This window comes from Dipodomys merriami, unplaced genomic scaffold, assembly GCF_024711535.1.
Source record: "Dipodomys merriami isolate MVZ:Mamm:240054 unplaced genomic scaffold, mDipMer1.0.p SCAF_56, whole genome shotgun sequence".
Classification (NCBI taxonomy): domain Eukaryota; kingdom Metazoa; phylum Chordata; class Mammalia; order Rodentia; family Heteromyidae; genus Dipodomys; species Dipodomys merriami.
The window spans coordinates 2,404,709-2,425,296 of NW_027206135.1; the positions used below are offsets into that span (position 1 = coordinate 2,404,709).

The following is a 20,588-nucleotide window of genomic DNA, read 5'->3' on the forward strand; positions in this document are numbered from 1 at the left end:
CCTAGGTTCCTGATACAATGCCAAACCCTTGGCATTTCCTGAGTGGTTGTAGTAGTGATAGGAATATTTTGTTGTTATTCATAATAAGTTTTCATAATACCTAAATTCTGCTAGTGACAGGGACCTTGATGAGCCCCTAGAATCTAGACCTCAGTCTAGATGTCAGAGGAATCACTTACATTACTAGGGAGTTAGAACTTTCGGCCCCATCCTCCAACCTCTAGAAAGGTGCTAGGGATTGTAGTTGAGTTACTCACCAATGGTTGATGATTTGATCATGCCTACAGAATGTAACCTCCATAAAAACATCAAATGATGGGCTTGGTAGACATATTGAGGCTCTGGGAGGGTGGCTTGCCTGGAAGGGCATGGCAGCTCTGTGCACCTGGCTCCTACTGCTTGCCCTGTGTGTATCCTTAATAAAGAACTGGGAGCTAGGTGCTGGTGGCTGATGCCTGTAATCCTAATTACTCAGGAAACTGAGATCTGCAGATCTCAGTTCAGTGTCAGCCAAGCTCAAAGACTCTGTCTCCAATCAACCAGCAAAGATGTCAGAAATGGAGGTGTGGGTCAGGTGGTAGAGTGTCAATCTTGAGAAAAAAAAAAATAAAGGAGAATGAAATGCTGTGAGTTCAAGTCCCAGTATCAGCACAAAAACACAAACAAAAAACTGGTAATAGGTCAAGTGCTTTCTTGAATTCTGTAATAACGTATTAGCAAATTATCCATCCTGAGGTTGTGGCAAACCTCTAAATTTATAGTTGGTCATTCATAAGTTCAAGAGTCCTTGGGGACTGATATCAACAGTTGGGGCTGTCTTGTGGGACTGAGTCTTTATCTTGTGAGACCAGTGCTAACTTAAGATAGTGACAATGGAATTGAGTTGCTGAGCCCCAGTTGTCTGCAAAGTGGGAAAATTGGTTGATAGGAAAAAAGCTCATTATTTTAGGGGTCAGAAGTAGTGAGACTGGAAACAAAAAAAGAAGGGGTGTCCTTAGTGTTTGAGGAACAAAAAAGAGGTAGAGGGGCGTGAGTAATGGAAAGAGGGGGAAGCCGTAGAACCTGAGATTACAATTCATCACTTTAAAAGTGGGGAAACTGGAAGCAGGAGTGACTTAGTGGGCCTTGAGTGTCTTGCTAATAAGAGGTAGACATAAGGTTGAATTTTATCCAGGCCTGTGAGGCTTTCTCCTAGAGTCACTTGATACTTGATTATACTACCTGTTATTTTCATCAATACTAACAAATACAGCTATTTTTTTTGGCAATTCTTGTGTTTGCACGCCTCTCCCTCCCTCCCTCCTTCCCTCCCTCCATCCCTCCCCCCCTCCTCCCCTTTCCCTCCCTCCCTCCCTCCCTCCCTTCCTTCCTCCCCCTCCCTCCCTTCCTTCCTTCCTTCCTTCCTTCCTTCCTTCCTTCCTTCCTTCCTTCCTTCCTTCCTTCCTTCCTTCCTTCCTTCCTAATCCACAGGCTGTAAAATCCCAAGTCTTGTGGAAGTGCTTTACTCAGTCCCTCATTTTTCTCCACAGATGACATCTTACATCAAGGAAACCAATTGTATTATTGGATGTGCTTGACTTCTTACATCAAGGAAACCAACTCTATTAGATGTGCTTTCTCCAACCTTCCATCCAACTTTACCTATTTTCTCCCCAATTTTATTTAGACCTCACATTTATTTTAGACCTATTATTTTATTTCAACCTATTTTGGTTTGTGTTTGTCTTTTTGAAATAAGGCTCATTATGAAGCCCAGGTTGGCCTAGAACTCACAATCTTTACAGCTTTGCAGTGCCTGGATTATAGGCATGTACTGTACAACCTGCTTTTATCTCTATCTCTCTAGAATCAGAAGACAGGCAAGCCAGCCTTTATTTGCTTCTAGGCTTTCTCTTTCTGAACCTGTGAAACCATTCACTTTACTTTTTGTTTTTAAGTTTATTTCTACATTTCCTTCTTTCTTAATCTTATAGAAAGAATAGACTGCACTGTTTGAAGGATGACTTTTAGGTTTTCCTTCATTATGATATGTTTTTTGGCTATAAAAGAAATGTATAAAAACACTCATATGTAATTTAAAAGAAAATAGGGAGGGCTGGGAAGGTGGCTCAGTGGTAGAGCGTTTGCCTTGCATGCCTGAGGCCCTGGGTTCGATTCCTCAGCACCACATAAGCAAAAAGAAAAAAGCCAGAAGTGGCGCTGTGGCTCAAGTGGTAGAGCACTAGCCTTGAGCTGAAGAGCGGAGGAACAGTGCTCAGGCCCAGAGTTCAGGCCCCATGACTGGACCCCCCCCCCAAAAAAAAAAAAGAATATAGGGAATACTCTGTATCTCACCTGATCCAGAATAAGAAACATTATTCAATGTCATGACTTCCACCCAACTTCTCACTTTCTTTCTTCCTTCCTTCCTTCCTTCCTTTCTTTCTTTCTTTCTTTCTTTCTTTCTTTCTTTCTTTCTTTCTTTCTTTCTTTCTTTCTTTCTTTCTTTCTTTCTTCCTTCCTTCCTTTTTTTCTTTCTTTTTCTCAACTTCTCACTCTTTCTTTCCCTCCTTCTTTCTTTCTTTTCTTTCTTTCTTTCTTTCTCTTTCTCTCTCTCTCTCTTTCCCTCCCTCCCTCTCCCTGCCCCCCCTTTCTTTCTCAGTGTTGGGGATGGTGCTCAGTGTTTTGCACATGCTAGGCAAATGCTCTGTCACTGAGCCATACTTCAATCCATTTTCCTCATATTTTTCACATAGACGTTCCTCCAGAGAAGCTAGGATTAAATGCATGAGCCACCAGCACCCATTTGCCAATTGTTATTTTAATGCTCTTTGCTGTGGTTTTAACTGTTTTGTCCTTTCAAATTAACATTGATGCAACATTAGCAAGAGCTGTGGCCTGTGATTGAACTATAAATGTGGAACTCTTGTGAATGAGATTAGGTATCCTTTTTATTTTTTGAAAATTTTTTCCTTATTCTTATTGTTATTATTTGCCAGACCTGTAGCTTGAATTCAAGGCCTAGGTGCTGTCTCTGAGCTTTTGTGTTCAAGGCTAGCCCTCTACCACTTGAGCCACAGCTCCACTTCTGGCTTCTTTTGATAGTTAATTGAAGATAAGTTAATAGGCCTTTCCTTCCTGGGCTGGATTTGAACTGTGATTCTCAGATCTCAGCCTCCTGAGTAGCCAGGATGTGAGCCATTGGTGGCCAGCAGGTGTCCTTTTATGAGGACACTTTCAGCAGATGGAGATTAGCAAGATCATGGAGACCAGTCTGTGCAAGAAGTTACCAATACTCTATCACAACCAATAAATGTATCTGTAATCTCAGCAGTGGGAGGAAAGGGTAGCATGAAGGATTGTGGTTTAAGAAAGGCTCTGAGAAAAAGCCTTAGACTCTATCCAAAAAGTAAAGCATGAGATCCTAAGTACTATCAAAAATAAGCAAATAGGGACTGGGAAGGTGGCTCAGTGGTAGAGCGCTTGCCTTGTATGCATGAGGCTCTGAGTTTGATTCCTCAGCACCACATAAGCAAAAAGAAAAAAGCCGGAAGTGGCACTGTGGCTCAAGTGGTAGAGCGCTAGCCTTGAGCTGAAGAGCTGAGGGACAGCACCCAGGCCCAGAGTTCAGGCCCCACGACCAGAACCCCCCCCCCAAAAACAAACAAATAAATAAATAAAACCTAATGATGGAGAGTGTTTTCCCCTTTCTCTCCCTTCTTTCCTTTCCACCAGTGAGGATATGATTCCTACTCTAGGGAGAACACAGCAACAAGGTGCCATCTTACCAGAGAGTAGCCCTTACCAGAGGCTGACTGACCTGCTGGTGCCTTGACCTTGGACTTCCTACCTCCCAGAACTGTGAGAAATAAAATTCTATTTTCATAAGTTACCTATTCTTTGTTACTTTGTGATAACTGTACGAATAGACCAAGGTTGGTGCTGAGAGATATAATAAATGCAACAGGTATTCTGAGAAGTATAACAAGTATAATAAGGACCTTAGTGGAAGCTGGAAGAATGTGGAGGAGAAAAGGCCGAGATTGCTGTAAACAGTGTTCAGGGTGAGGACTTGGAATGAGTGTAGACAGAGCCTGAATCTTTGTACAAATTACCAATGGTCATAACCCAGTTAGTGGTAGATGGAGACAGAAGTAAGAAGTACATATTGGAGGGGCTGGGAAGGTAACTCAGTGGTAGAGCGCTTGCCTTGCATGCCTGAGGCCCTGGGTTCGATTACTCAGCACTACATAAGCAAAAAGAAAAAAGCCAGAAGTGGCGAGGCCCTGGGTTCGATTCCTCAGCACCACATAAGCAAAAAGAAAAAAGCCAGAAGTGAAGCTGTGGCTCAAGTGGTAGAGTGCTAGCCTTGAGCTGAAGAGCTGAGGGACAGCGCCCAGGCCCAGAGTTCAGGCCCTGTGACCGGACCCAAAAAAAAAAAAAAAAAAGAAGTATATATTGGAGACTGGAGGAAGGCCATCCTCATTACAATGGGGCAGAAAACATAGGTGACCTCTGTCTATGTCCTAAGAAAATTGTCTAGTCCCACCACTTGCTCCTATATGTGGAATAAAGTAACACAGTGAAACTAGTATTTCAGTACAGGTTCAGCAGTCTGTACTGGACTTGGGCTTTTAAATTTTTTAAACAAAGAACTTGAAAAGAGGTATGCATAATGATTAAACATTCCCAGTCTCTGGGAAGGGCCCGGTTCACATTTATCTCAGTCTTTTTCTCTGGAGGAGGTGCCAGAGAAATGATCCCTTCTTTACTTGGGGGAAGTGGGAACAATTTAGTCCCTGTTACATGGTGAACGGTCTGTCTTGAACTTTTGGCTGTTCTCTTCCATTGTGGCATTTTGCCACGTGTCATAAGATGATAAGAAGGCTGCAGTGTAGCTAAAGCGGTAGAGTGCCTGTCGAGCAAGCTGGAGCCCATAAGTTCAAACCTCAATATGAGAGCAGGGTGGGGGAGACATTGCCTGTCTAGGTGGCAGTTTGACTAGTGTCACAAGCTGCTTATCAGTAAATCCTGTCCTTCCTGGAGCCCAAAGTGATAGCAAAGTGATTTCAGGAAAGAATGACTCAGATCAAAGGACACAGGTACAAAATGAAGGCTGGTGCCTCCTTGTTTGTTCTACTTCTAGTTAATTTATGGACCCAGCAAAAGCAGCTTTATGTATCTCTTACACCAGTGCTTTGTGGAAGGTGGAACTGTGAGTTAAGAAATCTGGCTGGGGCTGGGAAGGTGGCTCAGTGGTAGAGCGCTTGCCTTGCATGCCTGAGGCCCTGGGTTCAATTCCTCAGCACCACATAAGCAAAAAGAAAAAAGCCAGAAGTGGTGCTGTGGCTCAAGTGGTAGAGTGCTAGCCTTGAGCTGAAGAGCTGAGGGACAGCACCCAGGCCCAGAGTTCAGGCCCCACGACTGGACCAAAAAAAAAAGAAATCTGGCTGAACAAATTCTTAAAACAATGTGTGCAGGGTGTTGATAGTTTCTCTTGATTGCTTATTGTAAAATCTAGAAGAGGAAACAGAACTTAAATGGAAAATTCTCAGCCTGACTAGGCTGAGAAGAATAAAAAGGTGTGTTTGAGTGAAAATACTAACAGTGTGGCCAATAAACATTTGATGAGGAGATTAGCCTGAGTGGAAGGAAGCCAGATATAATTCCAGATTGTGGTAGAAAGATCCTGAAGGCATTTCAGGCTGCCACTCCCTCTATAGTCCTTGAGAGACCTGGCTTTGAGGGTAGAAAGTTCCAGAATCAGGAGCCCAAGGAACCTTTGGGTCATTGGGGTTAGTTACCCAGGGCCACCTAAAATCTCTACTCCATGTATTCCAGTGTAATGCTTCTTGGACATGCCAGCACTAGCTTAAGTGAGCTCAAGTGCTCAGGTATACCTCCTCCAGCCACTTAGGAAGGGTCCAAGCTGGAAACTTTGGCACTGTTCCTGTGGTGCTAACAGTAGGTGTGCTGAGTGCAAGGGTGCTAGACTCATGATACCTCTACCTAGATCAAAGGATGGCCTTCAGGGCCATCCCAGAGAGCCTTAGGTGGAGAGAACCTCTAGGTGGCGATGTGGAGGTGGGACTGACTGACTCGGACACTCCGGAACTAAGCTAAGCACACTCCAAACCCAGTGTGCCAGAAGGTAGACATAATGTCAAAGATTCTTCTCAAGCATTACAACTTAATTTTGGGGTGGGGTGTAGCTTAAGGATAAGATATATGTTCTTCATGCACACAATTCCCGGGTTTATTCCAGTACTCAGAAAATAGAAGTTTTAATATTTGCTCTCGTAGGTGTTAGTCTTATTTGGGGGCTCACTGGTGGCAGAGTACCTCCCTAGCATGCTTGAGATCCCCAGCCCTGAAAAAAAAACCCTATTTTAAGATCTGTTTGCTATTTTGAATCAGTCTGTTTTAAGATATTAGCATTACTGTCATCATTGCTTTGTAGTAAGTTTTGAAACTGAGGAAACTCAATTCTTCTGTATTGCTCCCTTTTAAGATTATCTTGGTTATTCTGGGTCTACAGATATTTCAGTATCACAGGTGGACCCATTGCAACAATGAGAAGTACAAAATGTTATGTTGAAAAATGAATTTTACAGCTTTGGCTGGGGAGAGGGGGTGGGTGGGCAGATGGGAAGGGATGAGAAGGGGAAAAAAAGGAGGAGGCAACAATGCTTGATAAGAAGTGTACTCATTACCTTGCCCATGAAATTGTAACCCCTTTGTACGGTATTTTCACAATAAATTTTTTAAATAAAAAAAAAGAAATTTCAGTATCAGTTTCTTTTTTTTTTTTTTTTTTGGTCCAGTTGTGGGGCCTGAACTCTGGGCCTGAGCACTGTCCCTCAGCTCTTCAGCTCAAGGCTAGTGCCCTACCACTTGAGCCACAGCACCACTTCTGGCTTTTTCCTTATGTGGTGCTGAGGAATCGAACCCAGGGCCTCAGGCATGCAAGGCAAGCGCTCTACCACTGAGCCAACTTCCCAGCCCCTCAGTATCAGTTTCTATAAAGAAGTTACCTGATATTTTGAACAGCTCAACATTTATTGCAAATGAGCCCAGTACCTTAGAGAAAGATTAGAAACATTTGCTTTACCTGCCTGGTTTTTCCCTGTAGGCAGAATTCCTAAGCTGAGGGTTTGTACCTGGGCTTCTCTCTGAGGGAGTCTGAAGGCATTAGGAACTCAGGGTCCCAAGGAGAGCTTTGGGCCTAAGTTCTGATAAGCTTCCTGGTATGAAACTACTGCCCTGTGAACTAGGGCTAGGGGCAGTGGGGCCTTAGAGATCTTTGTGCACTGGGTCCAAGGTAGAACTTTTGTTGCATATGAACAGTGAGTGATAGGTAGAACAAGGGAGCCATCACCTCTTAGCTGCATTTGTCTGGTACTTAGATTCAGCATCAGACAGCTTAAAAAACTGAGGACTTAACTCTCCTGGGGAGAGAGGTCTCTATCTGGGAACTGGGGGCTGGGGGAGGGCATGGGGATAGAGTAAGGATTCCTGGGCTCCAGGCTGTACCTGCTTGGAATATAGCTGCCAGCTCACTGCCTTGGGAATATAAAGATGAGAAGATATGTCAAATTTCATTGTTCTCACTAAATTTCAGTAGATTTTCTTGAATAAAAGTTTTTTCATGTGCTATGTCTTTAGGACCTCTTATAGACTAAATTTTCACCAGTCCATAGAGCTTATACTTCATGCTAGTAATTCCTACCCCTCCAGTGCATTTGAGAGTTATATCAGTTAGAATTATGTTCTATTTAACTGTTTGAAACAGGAAATTCAGGGCAGTAGTGAAGTATGGAAGATTTTATTGCATATAATTCATAGTTAGACCCGTTATCCATTGCATAACTGGCCCACCTTAATTTTATTGCATATAATTCTAAATATTGCCAGGTTCTGGTGGCTCTTGCCTGTAATCCAAGCTATTCAGGAGGCTGAGATCTGAGGCTTGCAGGTCCAAGCCAGCTCAAACAGGAAAGTCTTATCTGCTCCATTTAACCACCAAAAAGCTGGTGGTGGAGCTGTGACAAGTGATGGTGCTCTAGCCTTGAACACAAAAGTTCAGGAACTGTGCTCCGGCCCTGAGTTAAAGTCTTGGGACTAGTGCGTGTGTGTGCGCGTGCGCGCGCGCGCACACACACACACACACACACACGCAAGCAAAAACAGAAACAAAAAATTTCCAACTATATCCCCAGGACATTTGAAAAGTTGGCTGAAGTCAGGAATACTTGGCCTTTGTGGATGGGCCATGAACTCTTTCTGTGGCCTCTCAGTCACTCCACTCTGTTAGGTCTCTGAGACCCAGGAAATGACTTGAGCTGAGACTCTGGGCTTGGAAGGATACAGGGACCAGTAAGGGAGGAGGAAGGACCTAACACCTTCTTAAGTTCAATATTTGTCTGAAACTTTAGGAGTCCATTTTTTCAGTAAGTAAACATATAAGTTGTTTTTGTCTCACATTTTCTGTCATTGAGTATTGAGAACCTCTTAGCATCAAGCACTGTTGTAGTGCTGAGAATTCAGCAAGGAATTGAACAACCACTTGGTTGCAAAAGACCTCTCCAGGATAGAAGTAAGAATCAGTGCTTAGTCAGCTGCCTGCTCATAGTTTTAGCTCATTCTTTGTCAACTGTGAAGAGCTAGGCATCAGGAAAGAGACCATTAGAACTTAAAGTGTACATTAGTGGAGTTTTTCAGGTGATGAGGGCAACCAAGAAGTTGAAGGTGCATGCACATAATAAATTGTGAAATTAAAACATTGCCTTTGAATATTAGAATACTTTCTTCAGTGAGTTTGCCTATGGTTTATTTCTGTTTATCATTAATAAGCTATAAAAGCCTTGCTGAGCTAGGGAGTTTGGTCTGGGAAATCACCAGCTTCCTTATGCAGTGGTGTGAACCAAGGGGGCTTTGACCAGCCCATTCCTCCCCAACCTGGGTACTTGGGGTTTAAATTTTTTTAATACTTTTTAATGTTACACTCCATTGCTCTTCTCTCCTAATACAGACTGTGTCTTAGGCTCTGATGGAATCTTCTGCTGTGAACACATTTAACATTCGTGTGGGAAGCTTCCAGCATGCAGCTTAGTTGGCTTCTGCCATTCTGTCTTGTCACTGGATCCTGACTCTTACTACCTGGGAAGAGCTGGCCTGACCTGTCCCAGAGTGTTTCTGGGAAGCTCACCCCACTGGGAGCCTCTAGCTGGGATATATAGATTCTTTGTGAGCACTGAAATATGTCAGTCAGATGCCCCTCCTCCAAGCAGGTGCTTTGTCCTGGAGGTTCTTGGAAACCTGAGCTGTCCATCTGCCTTTAGGCCCGGGCTTCTCAGATTGCAAAAGAATTGTTTAGGATACCAAAGCAATTTTCATTCTTGAAGTACAAGAATGATTTACAAAGATTGTAAAGGTGGCTAGGAGGCAAATAAGATGAATTTTATTTTGGAAAATGGCTTGTGAACTTTGTACATATGAGAACCCAAATAATATAGTGCAAGGAGACACTTGAAGACCTGTCCTTCTAGAAGGAATGTGTGAGGGAACAATGGATTTTCCCCTTGCATTGGCCTGAAGGGGACAGAGAAGAAGTAATTCTGGGTAGAAAACATGTTCTAATCTATGTGACTCAATTCATTTATTTAAAGATAGTTAAACATTTATTTAAATAGAAATACCTAACTTCTAGCATTTGTCTACTGGATTAAATCTGTAGGCAAGATCCTTGTGTTTTAGCAGCTAAGCACTTGCTAGGCAATGATGGACTGAGGAAGGCTGCAAAAAAAAAAAAAAAAAAGGAAAAGACTGGGAGTTCAGCAAATGAGAGTAGAAGAAGGCAAGAATGAACTACTTAGGACAATGCTGGGTGCTGGTGTCTCATGCCTGTAATCGTAGCTACTCAGGGGGCTGAGATCTGAAGATCACAGTTTGAAGCAAGCTCAGGCAGGGAGTCTGAGACTCTTATCTCAAAATAACCACAAATAGCTGGAAGTAGAGCTGTGACTCAAGTGATAGAGTGCTAGCTTTGAGCAAAAGAACTCAGGAAAGCTTTCAGGCCCGGAGTTTAAGCCCTAGTACCACTGATTCCAACCAGAGTCAGTGCCTAAAGGATCAGGAGGAATAGGTGGGATTTGTGGGACAGGAAGAGTGGGGTCATATTTAAGGGGGAAAGGTTCAAGAATGAAGAGTTTGGACTTGGGGCTGTGAAGGTGGCTCAATGGTAGAGTGCTTGCCTTGCATGCATGAGGCCCTGGGTTCGATTCCTCAGCACCACATAAACAGAAAAAGCCAGATATGACGCAAGTGGTAGAGTGCTTGCCTTGAGCTGAAGAGCTGAGAGACAGCATCCAGGCCAGAGTTCAGGCCCCATGACCAACTAGAAAGGAAAAAAAAAAAAAAAGAGTTTGGACTTGATCCTCTAGTCCAGGAAAATAGCACATACCATGGCTGTCCAGCAGGTCCCTTAGATTCCATAGGTACAAAGGAGAATTTTACTATTTTCTGCTTTCTTCCCACTATCCCTTCTCATCTTGGTTCACTCATCACCATGTTCCCAGTCTCAAATCAGATATGGCACTGTCATCTTCAGGTCCCATTTGTATTGCCTGCTGTGATCAACTGGTCACTGAGCCAGACAGGCCTCTTCATTTGTGTAATCCACTCTGCTAATTATTTCCTCTGCCACCTATAAGCCCTATAATGTCCCCTTCTTTTGAGTCTTCATTCTTCTTCCATCTAGAACTGTATTTCTAGATCACAAATATAATGCCGTGAGTCCTCTACTTGAAGACTCCTGATGGGTCTGGGGTATATAGCTTAATGGTGGAACACTTTTTGAGCATGCATGCCTGCCCTGGGTTCTAACTCCAGTACTGAGAAAGAGAAGGGTGGAGGGGAGGGAGGGAGAGGGAAAGAGAAAATTCTGATGATTCTCCACTATCTTTAGAACAAAGTTCAGCCTTCCTGTCCTTTCTAACCTGGGCCTCGTACACTATTCTGGCTATGTTCCATTTCAGAGCAACCAACTAGGAGAAATAGTTTAGACAGAAAAGTATTTAAATTTTCCATAGTTCATAAAGGTAAAAACATTGGGGATATAAGATTTCAGTATACATTTTCTTATTAGTATTGATATTAAAACCAACTACAAAAACCTGGTGAACCTGGCAGACAAACCCAGGATTGAACAGTGTGCAGTTCATTAAGGATTTACAAAAGAGTAGTTATGGGTGGGAGCAAAACCAGTGAATCCTTGTAATTTGGATGAGGAGGATTCTTTTAAGACAGGAGCTGAGGGTGTAGCTGGGGGTGTCAATGGTACAATGCTTGTCTACATATGTGAAGCTCTAAGTTCAACCCCTACTACCACATACACACATAGGCACATGCACATGTGAGCATGCGTACACACTATAGTCAGGAAAAAAGTTACTTCATTCAAGTTGGAATGTACCTGGTTTATCTCAAGGTAGTGTCAGAAAAGTTGGCACATTAGCCAGAGGTTAGTTGAAATGCTTTACCTACCACACTAATGGTTTTGTCTATTTTTTTGTCTGTTTGTTGTATTGGGGGTGGGGTGGGGACTATTGGTGGATAACTGGCCAGTGTTACTCAGGGACAATGGTTGTGGTTATGACTTAAGATGGGTGCAGTCAGGTTGAGCTAAATCCTTACAGCCATTGCTAAAGTGCAGAAGCATCTGTATTCATCCCATATCAACAAGGAGAAATTTAAAATGTTGAATAACACATATTTTTAAACTTTTATAATTTTTATGCCACTACTGGGATTGAAGTCAAGGCCTATATGCTGTTCCTTAGCTTTCCGTTTTCTTTTTTTTTTTCTTTTTTTTGGTTCTGGGGCTTGAACTCATGGCCTGGGTGCTATCCTTGATCTTTTTTTGCTCAAGCCTAGCACTCTACCACTTGGGCCACAGCTCTCCTTCCAGCTTTTTTTTTTTTCCTTTTTGGTGGTTAATTGGAAACAAGAATCTTAGGGACTTTCCTGGCTTGGAACCACAATCCTTAGATCTCAGACTTTGGAGTAGCTAGGATTACAGGCACGTGCCACATGTCCCTTAGCTGTGTGGTGCTGTGTCATTTGAGCCACAGCTTCGGTTCCCATTCTTTGGTGGCTAGTTGCAGATCAGTCTTAAGGACTTTCTTGCCCAGGATATCTTTGGACTGTGATCCTCAGATCTCAGCCCGATTATAAGCATGAGTCTATAAGCCTAGCTTAATAATTCACATTTTAAAAGGCAGCACTTCTAGGTGAGGATTTTCAATAAAAATTGCTATCATTTTATATATATCTGATTAAAGATAGAATCTTCAGTGTGTGAGGCCATCCTGCTTCCATGTACAGAAGACCAGTGAAGTCTAAAAGGGCTTTGTGAATGGACCAAAGGTGGTACTGCCTTCCATTAAAGAGAGCAGACTTTTGTTTATAAGTTTTCATTGGTGTAGGGATGAAGGCTTTCCATGCTTTCCAGCTGTCATGCAAAATCTCAGGTCCTTGAGATCCACTCATGAAAAGCACTCACAAAGAAGAGTCTCAAAAGGTAAAAGTTTTAGCAAGGATTTATTTTAATATAACAGAGTGAAAGTAGGGAGGAACAGAAAAAGAGAGATAGAAATGTTTCCTACTTCCCATGCAGGAAATGGAAGTTACAAAATCAAAATGGCAGGTATAATCTACTGCCTTTATTTTGTCTGAGCTGGGGAAATACAAGTGGTCAGTTTTCTAGCAACCCCCAACCATTTAATAATGATCTGAGTGGCAAGGATGGATGCTACTGTTCTAAAATATGGAAAAGGTTTTGGGCCTACCCAAAACAGAGTGAACTTTAGGCCTTCCTTTCCTCAGATAAGCCTATCATCTCTGTACCCATTTGCAGAATTGCCAAAATTTTACCATTTCAAAAGAGAGGCATCTGATCATATAAAATATTTATCAAAATGAACTCCAGGAAATGGGAACAAGAAATTTTTTCTTTGTTGATGGTTTTCATTTCATTTGTTCATTTATCTTTGGAGGTTAAGAGGGAGGACACAGAAATGGACAAAGCAGTGGTGGTACTCACTAGGCACTATGTGAAAGATGAACTATAAATCCTGTGAGGCTAGGAGGGAAAGACTGGAAGAGAGTGAGGGAAGGGGTGATATTAACCAAAAAGAAATGTATTCTTCACCTGACTTATATAAATGTAACCCCTCTGTATATCACCTGTATAATAACAATTCTAAAAAAGACAAAAACAAAAACAAAAAAAAGAGAGAGCAAAAGTAGACCTTCTAGATCTCTCAAATCCTACTAATTTAAAAAGAGGGAGGCTTAACTAATTTTTTCAATGCTCCCTGATTTCAACTTCTAACCTAGCATTTATAATATTCATTAAAAATAATCTAATTTCCCTGTCTCCTCACCTATCCTGCCACATTTTTTTAAAATTGCTATGTTGGGATGGAACTTAGAGTGTAGAACATCCTGAGCAGGTGTTCTACCACAGAGCTGTACCCCAACCCCAAGGACAGACTCTGGGTCCCAATTTTTTGGGGGTAGTGACAACAATTTTATTTTATTTTATTTTATTTTTTGGTCCGGTCGTGGGGCCTGAACTCTGGGCCTGGGCACTGTCCCTCAGCTCTTCAGCTCAAGGCTAGCGCTCTACCACTTGAGTCACAGTGGCTTTTTTCTTTTTGCTTATGTGGTGCTGAGGAATTGAACCCAGGGCCTCAAGCATGCAAGGCAAGTGCTCTACCACTGAGCCACCTTCCCAGCCCCGTGACAACAATTTTAATGGTAAGGAGGGTCATTGTGGGCAATTCATAAGGCAGAAGAATTCACAGTGACCCTAATGACCTTAGCAGAAGGGCGTGAATTCTAAATGTCCACGTTGGACAGCTGTCCCATTGAGCCTGAGGTAGTACATTTAGTTTGGGGGGGTGGAATTAGAGGGGCACAGAGGGGCTATTCTACCCCCAACTTGATTCACACTCACTGGCAGCAGTAGGTGCTATGGATTAGTGTCTGACAGAGCTGTCTCTCCCCTGGGGGGATGAGGTCTGAACGGGTGGGGTGGGGGTGGGGAGGGAGGCTGTGCTGCCCGACAGAGCAGGCGACTGCCTGGATTACCACACTGTTGTGTGTCTCCTTGGACTAATCCTCCTGTGGAACAGCAGGTAGCCTGAGAAGCCTGAATTGTGGATTAGTTCCTGGCGGTTGTGCCACGTATAAAAGGCGAATGAGCCTTGTTAGCAGTGAGTTTGTGCAGTCAGCTCTTCCTGAAGTCAAGCCTTTGGTCCTGAGGAAAACAAAGCTGTGGGAAACATGGAGCTTTCTTACACCTTCTTGGAAATGCAAGTCATGTTGCCTAGGAAATACTTCTCTTACCGAGTACTCTGCACCCAGCCAGCCTTGGAACTATGGAAGAGGCCGCTGAAGTCATTCCAAGAACACCCTTGCAGTTTGGTAATCAAAGGAAAGAGCCTATCTGCCTTGCCTCTGGGCCAGATTTCTGGCTGTATACAGGACCCAAAGGAAAGTGTGTGTAGCTCTGGAAGACGATTAGGTGCTGGTTCATGGACACATGTTTGGATGCAGGCGGGGCTGGGCCGTGTGCAGAGGGCCACAGAGCTGCCTGCAGTGTTCTGAGTGAGAGGCTGCGATTGGTGGGTCGGGTATAGATAAACAAAGCAAATAGGTACACAGTGGTGTGCAGCCTGCCTAAGTTCCTGGGGCTGCCTGCCAGACTGAATACTTACCAGCTCACTTGCACAGGGTGCCTTCCTCTGCTATCAAGGAGGATACTTTTAAAGCATTTCCTGCTAGTACAACCAGCGTCTGCTGAAGTTTGAAGTGCTTTAGTGGGTAGGGAAGGTGTGGCTGTGACTGTGATTGTGACCATGGACCTGGTGATGGAGAAAGCTGAAGATAAGGGGTCCCAGAACCCCGAGCCAACCTTCCTGGCAACTCTGAGTGATCCACAGGTGACTTTGCTGTCGGTCTACAAGCGGTGGTCCTTCAGGAAGAATTCTGGGGCTAGGGGTTTGGCCAAACCAGTGTCTTCGGAGAAGAAAGATTCTCCCCAGCCAAAGGAGGGAGAATTTCCCCTGAGGGTCTTGAATGGAACTGAGGAAATGAGTTCCCAGCAGGTCAGTACAAATGCAGAGGGGCTGGGAACAGCTTATCCACAGGGGAGGCTTTTGTGGCTCTCGGTGTTGAGGGGCTGATGAAAGATCTGGGTACATACATTTGTCACACTGTCCAGGAGCCAAGGTGAGTAGAGGAAGGGGTGATATTTAGGTCTTGTTGCTTCATATTTTCAGGGTATTTTGTAATCCTCTGTGGAGCACATATTTTCTGATATGCAAGTCGGACAGAAATGATACTTTCCTCCTATTTAATTAATTAAATTATATATTAATTAACTAAATAATTTTGGTGTCTATTCTGGGGCTTCAATTCAGAGCCCAGATGCTGTCCTTGAGCTTTTGTGCTTTAAGTCGCCACAACTTCACTTTCAGCTTTTTGGTGGTTGATTGGAGATAAGAATCTCTTGGACTTTCCTGCCCTGGCTAGCTTTGAACTGAGATTCTCAAATATCAGCCTCCTGAGTAGCTAAGATTACATGGGCGCTGGGTCCCCTTTTAGGTTTTGTTTTTGTTTTTCTGTTTTTGGTTGTGGGGCCTGAACTTGGCCTGAGCGCTGTCCCTGAGCTCTTCAGCACAATGTGAGTCCTCTAGCACTTCAGCCACAGTGCCACTTCTGGTTTTCTAGTGTTTAATTTGGCGATAAGAGTCTCACGGACTTTTCTGCCTAGGCTGGCTTTGAACCAGGATCCTCACAGCTCAGCCTCCTGAGTAGCTAGGATTACAGGCATGAGCCACTGGCTCCCAGCCCCTTTTAGTTGTATATCATACTTTTGTGATGCTAGGGATCAACCCAATAACCTGGAACATGCTGGGCAAGTGTTCCACCATTGAACTGTATTCTCAGTCTCTGCTTTTATTTATTTATTTTATGTTTTGTGCCAGTCCTGTGGCTTGAATTCAAGGCTTGGGCACTGTCCTTGATCTTCTTTTTGCTCAAGGCTAGCACTCTACCACTTTAGCTACAGTTCCACTTCCAGCTCCCTCTCCCCCCCCCCCACCTTTCTCTCTTTTGAGTAGTTAATTGGAGATAAGAGTCTCATGGACTTTCTTGCCTGGTTGGCTCTGAACCACGGTCCTCAGATTCAAACTCATGAGTAGTTAGGATTGCAAGTGTGAGTCACCAGCACCCAGTTTGCTTTATTTAATTTTTAAGCCAGTTTCTTATTTGTTAATACTTTGAAAGTGTTCCTATAAAATAAAGGTGACTTTCTTAAGCAAGTAAATGTAACTTTTGTTCAACTAAAGGTTAGTTGTATTCAAAAGTAGGGCAGTATGACATTTTGTAAAAAGGGTGTCTTGTAGTAATATTTCCCAGTGGCACTGGTTGGTGGTTTATGTGGTATCTTTCTTGAGTAGTCAGATGTAAAAAATAAGTACTTTTGCTAGATGCCAGTGGCACATGCCTATAATCCTCACTACTTCAAAGGTTAAGATTGGGAGAATTGTGGTTTGAGGCCAACCCTGGTCAGACCAGAGTTGAGACCCTGCCTCAAAAGAGAGCTGTTTTCTAAAGAGAGAGAAAGAGAGAGAGAGAGAAAGAGAGAGAGAGAGAGAGAGAGAGAGAGAGAGAGAGAGAGAGAGAGAGAGAGAGAGAGAGAGAGAGAGAGAGAGAGAAAAGAGAGAGAGAACCTGTTAGAGCCTATTATATCAAAAGAGGTAACAGGCATGAACCTGTTATCCCAGCTACCATAGGAAAACTTAACAGTTGGATCCACCCCCCCCCCCCCCCCAGGCATACACACTAGCAGGAAGCAAGACTCTAATCTCAAAAATAACCAGGGCTGGAGGCATGTTTTAAGACCATGATTTTAAATCCTAGTACCATAAAAAAATTTTTTAAAAAAACTTTTAAAAGTAGTTTTGAAGGCATTCTTCTAGTTTGAAGCAGCATCATAAGTACTTTGCCTCCTGTAAGATTTTCTTTGGTGCTTTTTTTTTTTTTTTTTTTAAATCTTAGTCAGGTACTAGTGCTAGTAATCCTAGCCACTCAGGAGGCTGAGATCTGAGGATTACAGTTCAAAGCCAGCCTGGGCAGAAAAGTCCATGAGACTCTTATCTCTGGTTAACTACCAAAAAACTAGAAATGGTGCTATGGCTAAAAGTAGTAAGAATGCTACTCTTGCTTGAGCAAAGAAGCTCAGGGACTGTGTCCAGGCCCTGAGTTCAAGCCCTATGACCGATAACAAAAAATAAAAATAAATAAATCTTTAAAACAAAAGAAATTTTGTGAAAAGGGTTTTATTATGTGTGAAAGTTACATGATGATTAGATATTGATGATAGAAACCATTTTTTCCTTAATTTTTTTTATTGTAAAGATACTGTATACAGGGGTTACAGTTACATGAGCAAGGTTATGAGTTCATTTCCTCTTGAGCATTGTTACACCTTCCTTTATTTCCCCCCCTACCATCCCTTTCCTCTCCACCTCCCCAACTTCTCCTACTCCCCCCTCTCCCCCCCCCCCCCGCAAAATTGTAAAGTTTGTTTTCAACATACTGTCTTGTACTTCTCATTGTTACAGTGGGTCATCCTATATCCTTATTTCAGCATTTTGTTATTTCCCTTCTCCTCCCCAAATTAGAAAAATATATATACAAGATGCAGGACACCAGAATCAAATACAGTGACAACAGGGATTATGTACCATGGGGGAAGAACATACAAAGAAACAAAAAATACATAGTACATTATAAGTACATTAAAAAGAACAGCAACAAAGATAAAACTTCTTGTGTCTCTTGGGGTTCATTTTGCTTAGCATCAGGTTATATGGTCATATGTAAATAGCTTTTGACCTTTTCTGCTTGTCCCAGACTTATATTAGATATTACAGATAAGGGAAACCATGGGACCTATGTTTCTTTGGGCCTGGCTTACTTCACTTAATATATATTTTTTCCAAGTCTTTCCATTTCCTAACAAATGTGGTGGTGTCATTCTTTCTGATGGAGGCATAAAGTTCGCATATATATATATATATATATATATATATATATACACACACATATATACATATATCACATTTTCTTGATCCATTCATCTACTGAGGGGCATTGGGGTTGATTCCATATCTTAGCTATGGTAAATAAAGCCGCGATAAACATAGTTGTGCTGGTAGCTTTAGAATGGCCTTGTTTGTGATCGAGCAACTATTTTTTTATTTAAAATAGTCTTCATTTTGCCTTTAGATCTTCAACCAGAACATAATTATGCTTTGAGGTGCTTATTTTAAAATCTTAAAACTATGTTTTGGAGGCATTTGGTTTGACCCTGCCAGCATGGCAAAAAAACACAAAGCTTTTTGGTATGGTAAATTTGTGGAAAATTCTGAAACCCTCAAGTTTCTTCCTAGGCCAAAATTAATAACAGGAAGCATGGAATCATGTAGTGAGATCTAGTTTAGGTAGTTTTTAGGCAGTCCAGAGAAAAGATTTTAGGGAGAAAACAGGTGATGATATATATGATATATGATATATATACATATATCTATATATACAGGTATAATCTGTAAATGGTACATTCAGTGAATTTTAATTATTTTGCTTTCCAAAGTCATCATATAATTTTCATTTTATAACTCTTTAAACGACTTGAAACCAGTAGCTAAACTGTCGTTCAATCATTTAGACTCTTTCAGAATGACAACATTTTATCTGGCTTTTCCCATATTACTTGTTTATTCTATTCAGAGCCAGTGTTTATATATATATATATATATATATATATATATATATATATATGTATGTATGTATGTATGTATTTTTTTGGTTGGCCGTGGGGCTTGAACTCTGGGCCTGGGTGCTATCCCTCAGCTCTTCAGCTCAAGGCAAGCGCTCTACCACTTGAGCTACAGCGCCACTTCCGGTTTTCTGGTGGTTTATTGGAGATAAGAGTCTCACTGTCTCTCCTGCCCAGGCTGGCTTTGAACCGAGATCCTCAGATCTCAGCCTCCTGAGTAGCTAGGATTACAGGCGTGAGCCACCAGCGCCCGGCTTAGTGTTTATATTTTTAACCAAATGTTTATAAGATGAAAATATTAACCATTTTCTATGGAAAATGCTTGAAAATACTTCTTTTTGTTTGTTTGTTTTTGTGTTTTGCTTGTACTAGGGCTTGAACTCCAGCCTCACACTCTCCCTCAACTTTTTCAATAATGGTTGGTGCTCAGTTATGTGAGCCACACTTTTATTTCTGGCTTTTGCCAACTTATTGGAGATAAGTCTTTGAAGTATGTCTGTTGGAGCTGGCTTTGAACAATGATCCTCAGATCTCAGCCTCCTGAGTAGCTAGGATGATAGGCATCAGCCACCAGCACCCAGGCTGGAATGATTTTAAGTGGTTCATTTTACAGCTTTCTGTTTCCTAGGATCTGCCCCAGCACCTGATGTGAGAACATTTCCTCAAAATATTTAAACTCTTTCCCAGCTCTTTCCCAGCTCTCTTTCCCAGCTCTTCCCCCCCCAAAAAAAAGGAAAATAAAAAACAAAAAAAAATAAAATATTTAAATTATTGCATTTACAAAAATTTGTAAGCTACTTTACAAAAGGTTCTCCTAAGCTTCAGTATGGGACACGGGCTAATGATTTTTAATGTTCAGTCACAATCTCCTGTGACTGGGGCCCACCGTGACCCAGGCTAGTAGAGCCTCTTCCAAAAGGAGGGCTGGGGAAGAGTTGGTTAAAGATTGTGGGCTTGCTGAGGTAGGTATTGGATTCCTCTAGTATCAGAGTCCTTATTACAAAGCAGGTGAATAAGATTCTTCCTCATAGAATTATGGACTACTAAAAACTGTTTTTAGTACTACGTTTGCAGAAATTTTGCTTTCCAGTAGAATTCCTAACTGAGATGGGTCAGATCCTGTCTGAGTAAGACTGGGTTAGCTCCATAGTGTGTCTGAGGACAATTTTGACTTTTTCATAAAAAGCATATGATTGCAAGAGTCATATATACTCGTTATAAAAACAACAACAACAAAGAACAGATAGCTGGGCACTTCTGGCCCATACCTGTAATCCTAGCTATGCAGGAGGCTGAGACATGGAGGACTAGAATTCAAAGCTAGCACAGGTAGAAAAGTTCAAGAGACTCTATCTACAATTAACCAGCCCTCCTCCCCCACAAATGCTGGACTAGAGGCATGGCTCAAGTGGTAAAATGCCGGCTATAAATAGAAAAAGCTGAGTGAGAGCATGAGGCCCTGAACTTAAACCCCAGTACTGGCATAAAAACAAACAAAAACAGAAAGAAAACATTTACAGTAAGATAAGGGAAATACAGAAAAATAGGAGAAAAAGCAACCATTTTCTCCCTATATTATAAATGTATGTTTCTGTGAGCATGTTTGGGCATACATGTATATATGTATATATGTATGTATTATAATTTGTGATTATATGGAATGTTTTATGTCTTGCATTTTTAGCTTAGTCTCCAC

At 42.2% G+C, this 20,588-nt stretch overlaps 1 protein-coding gene across 3 annotated transcripts in view; it reads left to right on the forward strand.

Annotated features, from left to right (window-relative positions):
* The window catches only part of LOC138812167 (copper-transporting ATPase 2-like), a 69,525-nt gene that overhangs the window by 2,486 nt on the left and 46,451 nt on the right, over positions 1-20,588 (forward strand). The window contains exon 1 of one of the 3 annotated variants that reach the window (XM_070000136.1): positions 14,817-15,152. The exons of 1 other annotated variant lie outside the window; for it this stretch is intronic. In XM_070000136.1, the coding sequence (XP_069856237.1) occupies positions 14,904-15,152 (249 nt within the window). In that variant the 5' untranslated portion in view covers positions 14,817-14,903. Of the gene's footprint in view, positions 1-14,816; positions 15,153-20,588 lie in introns of those variants that run through there. One more of the 3 variants, XM_070000134.1, reaches the window with a different exon arrangement.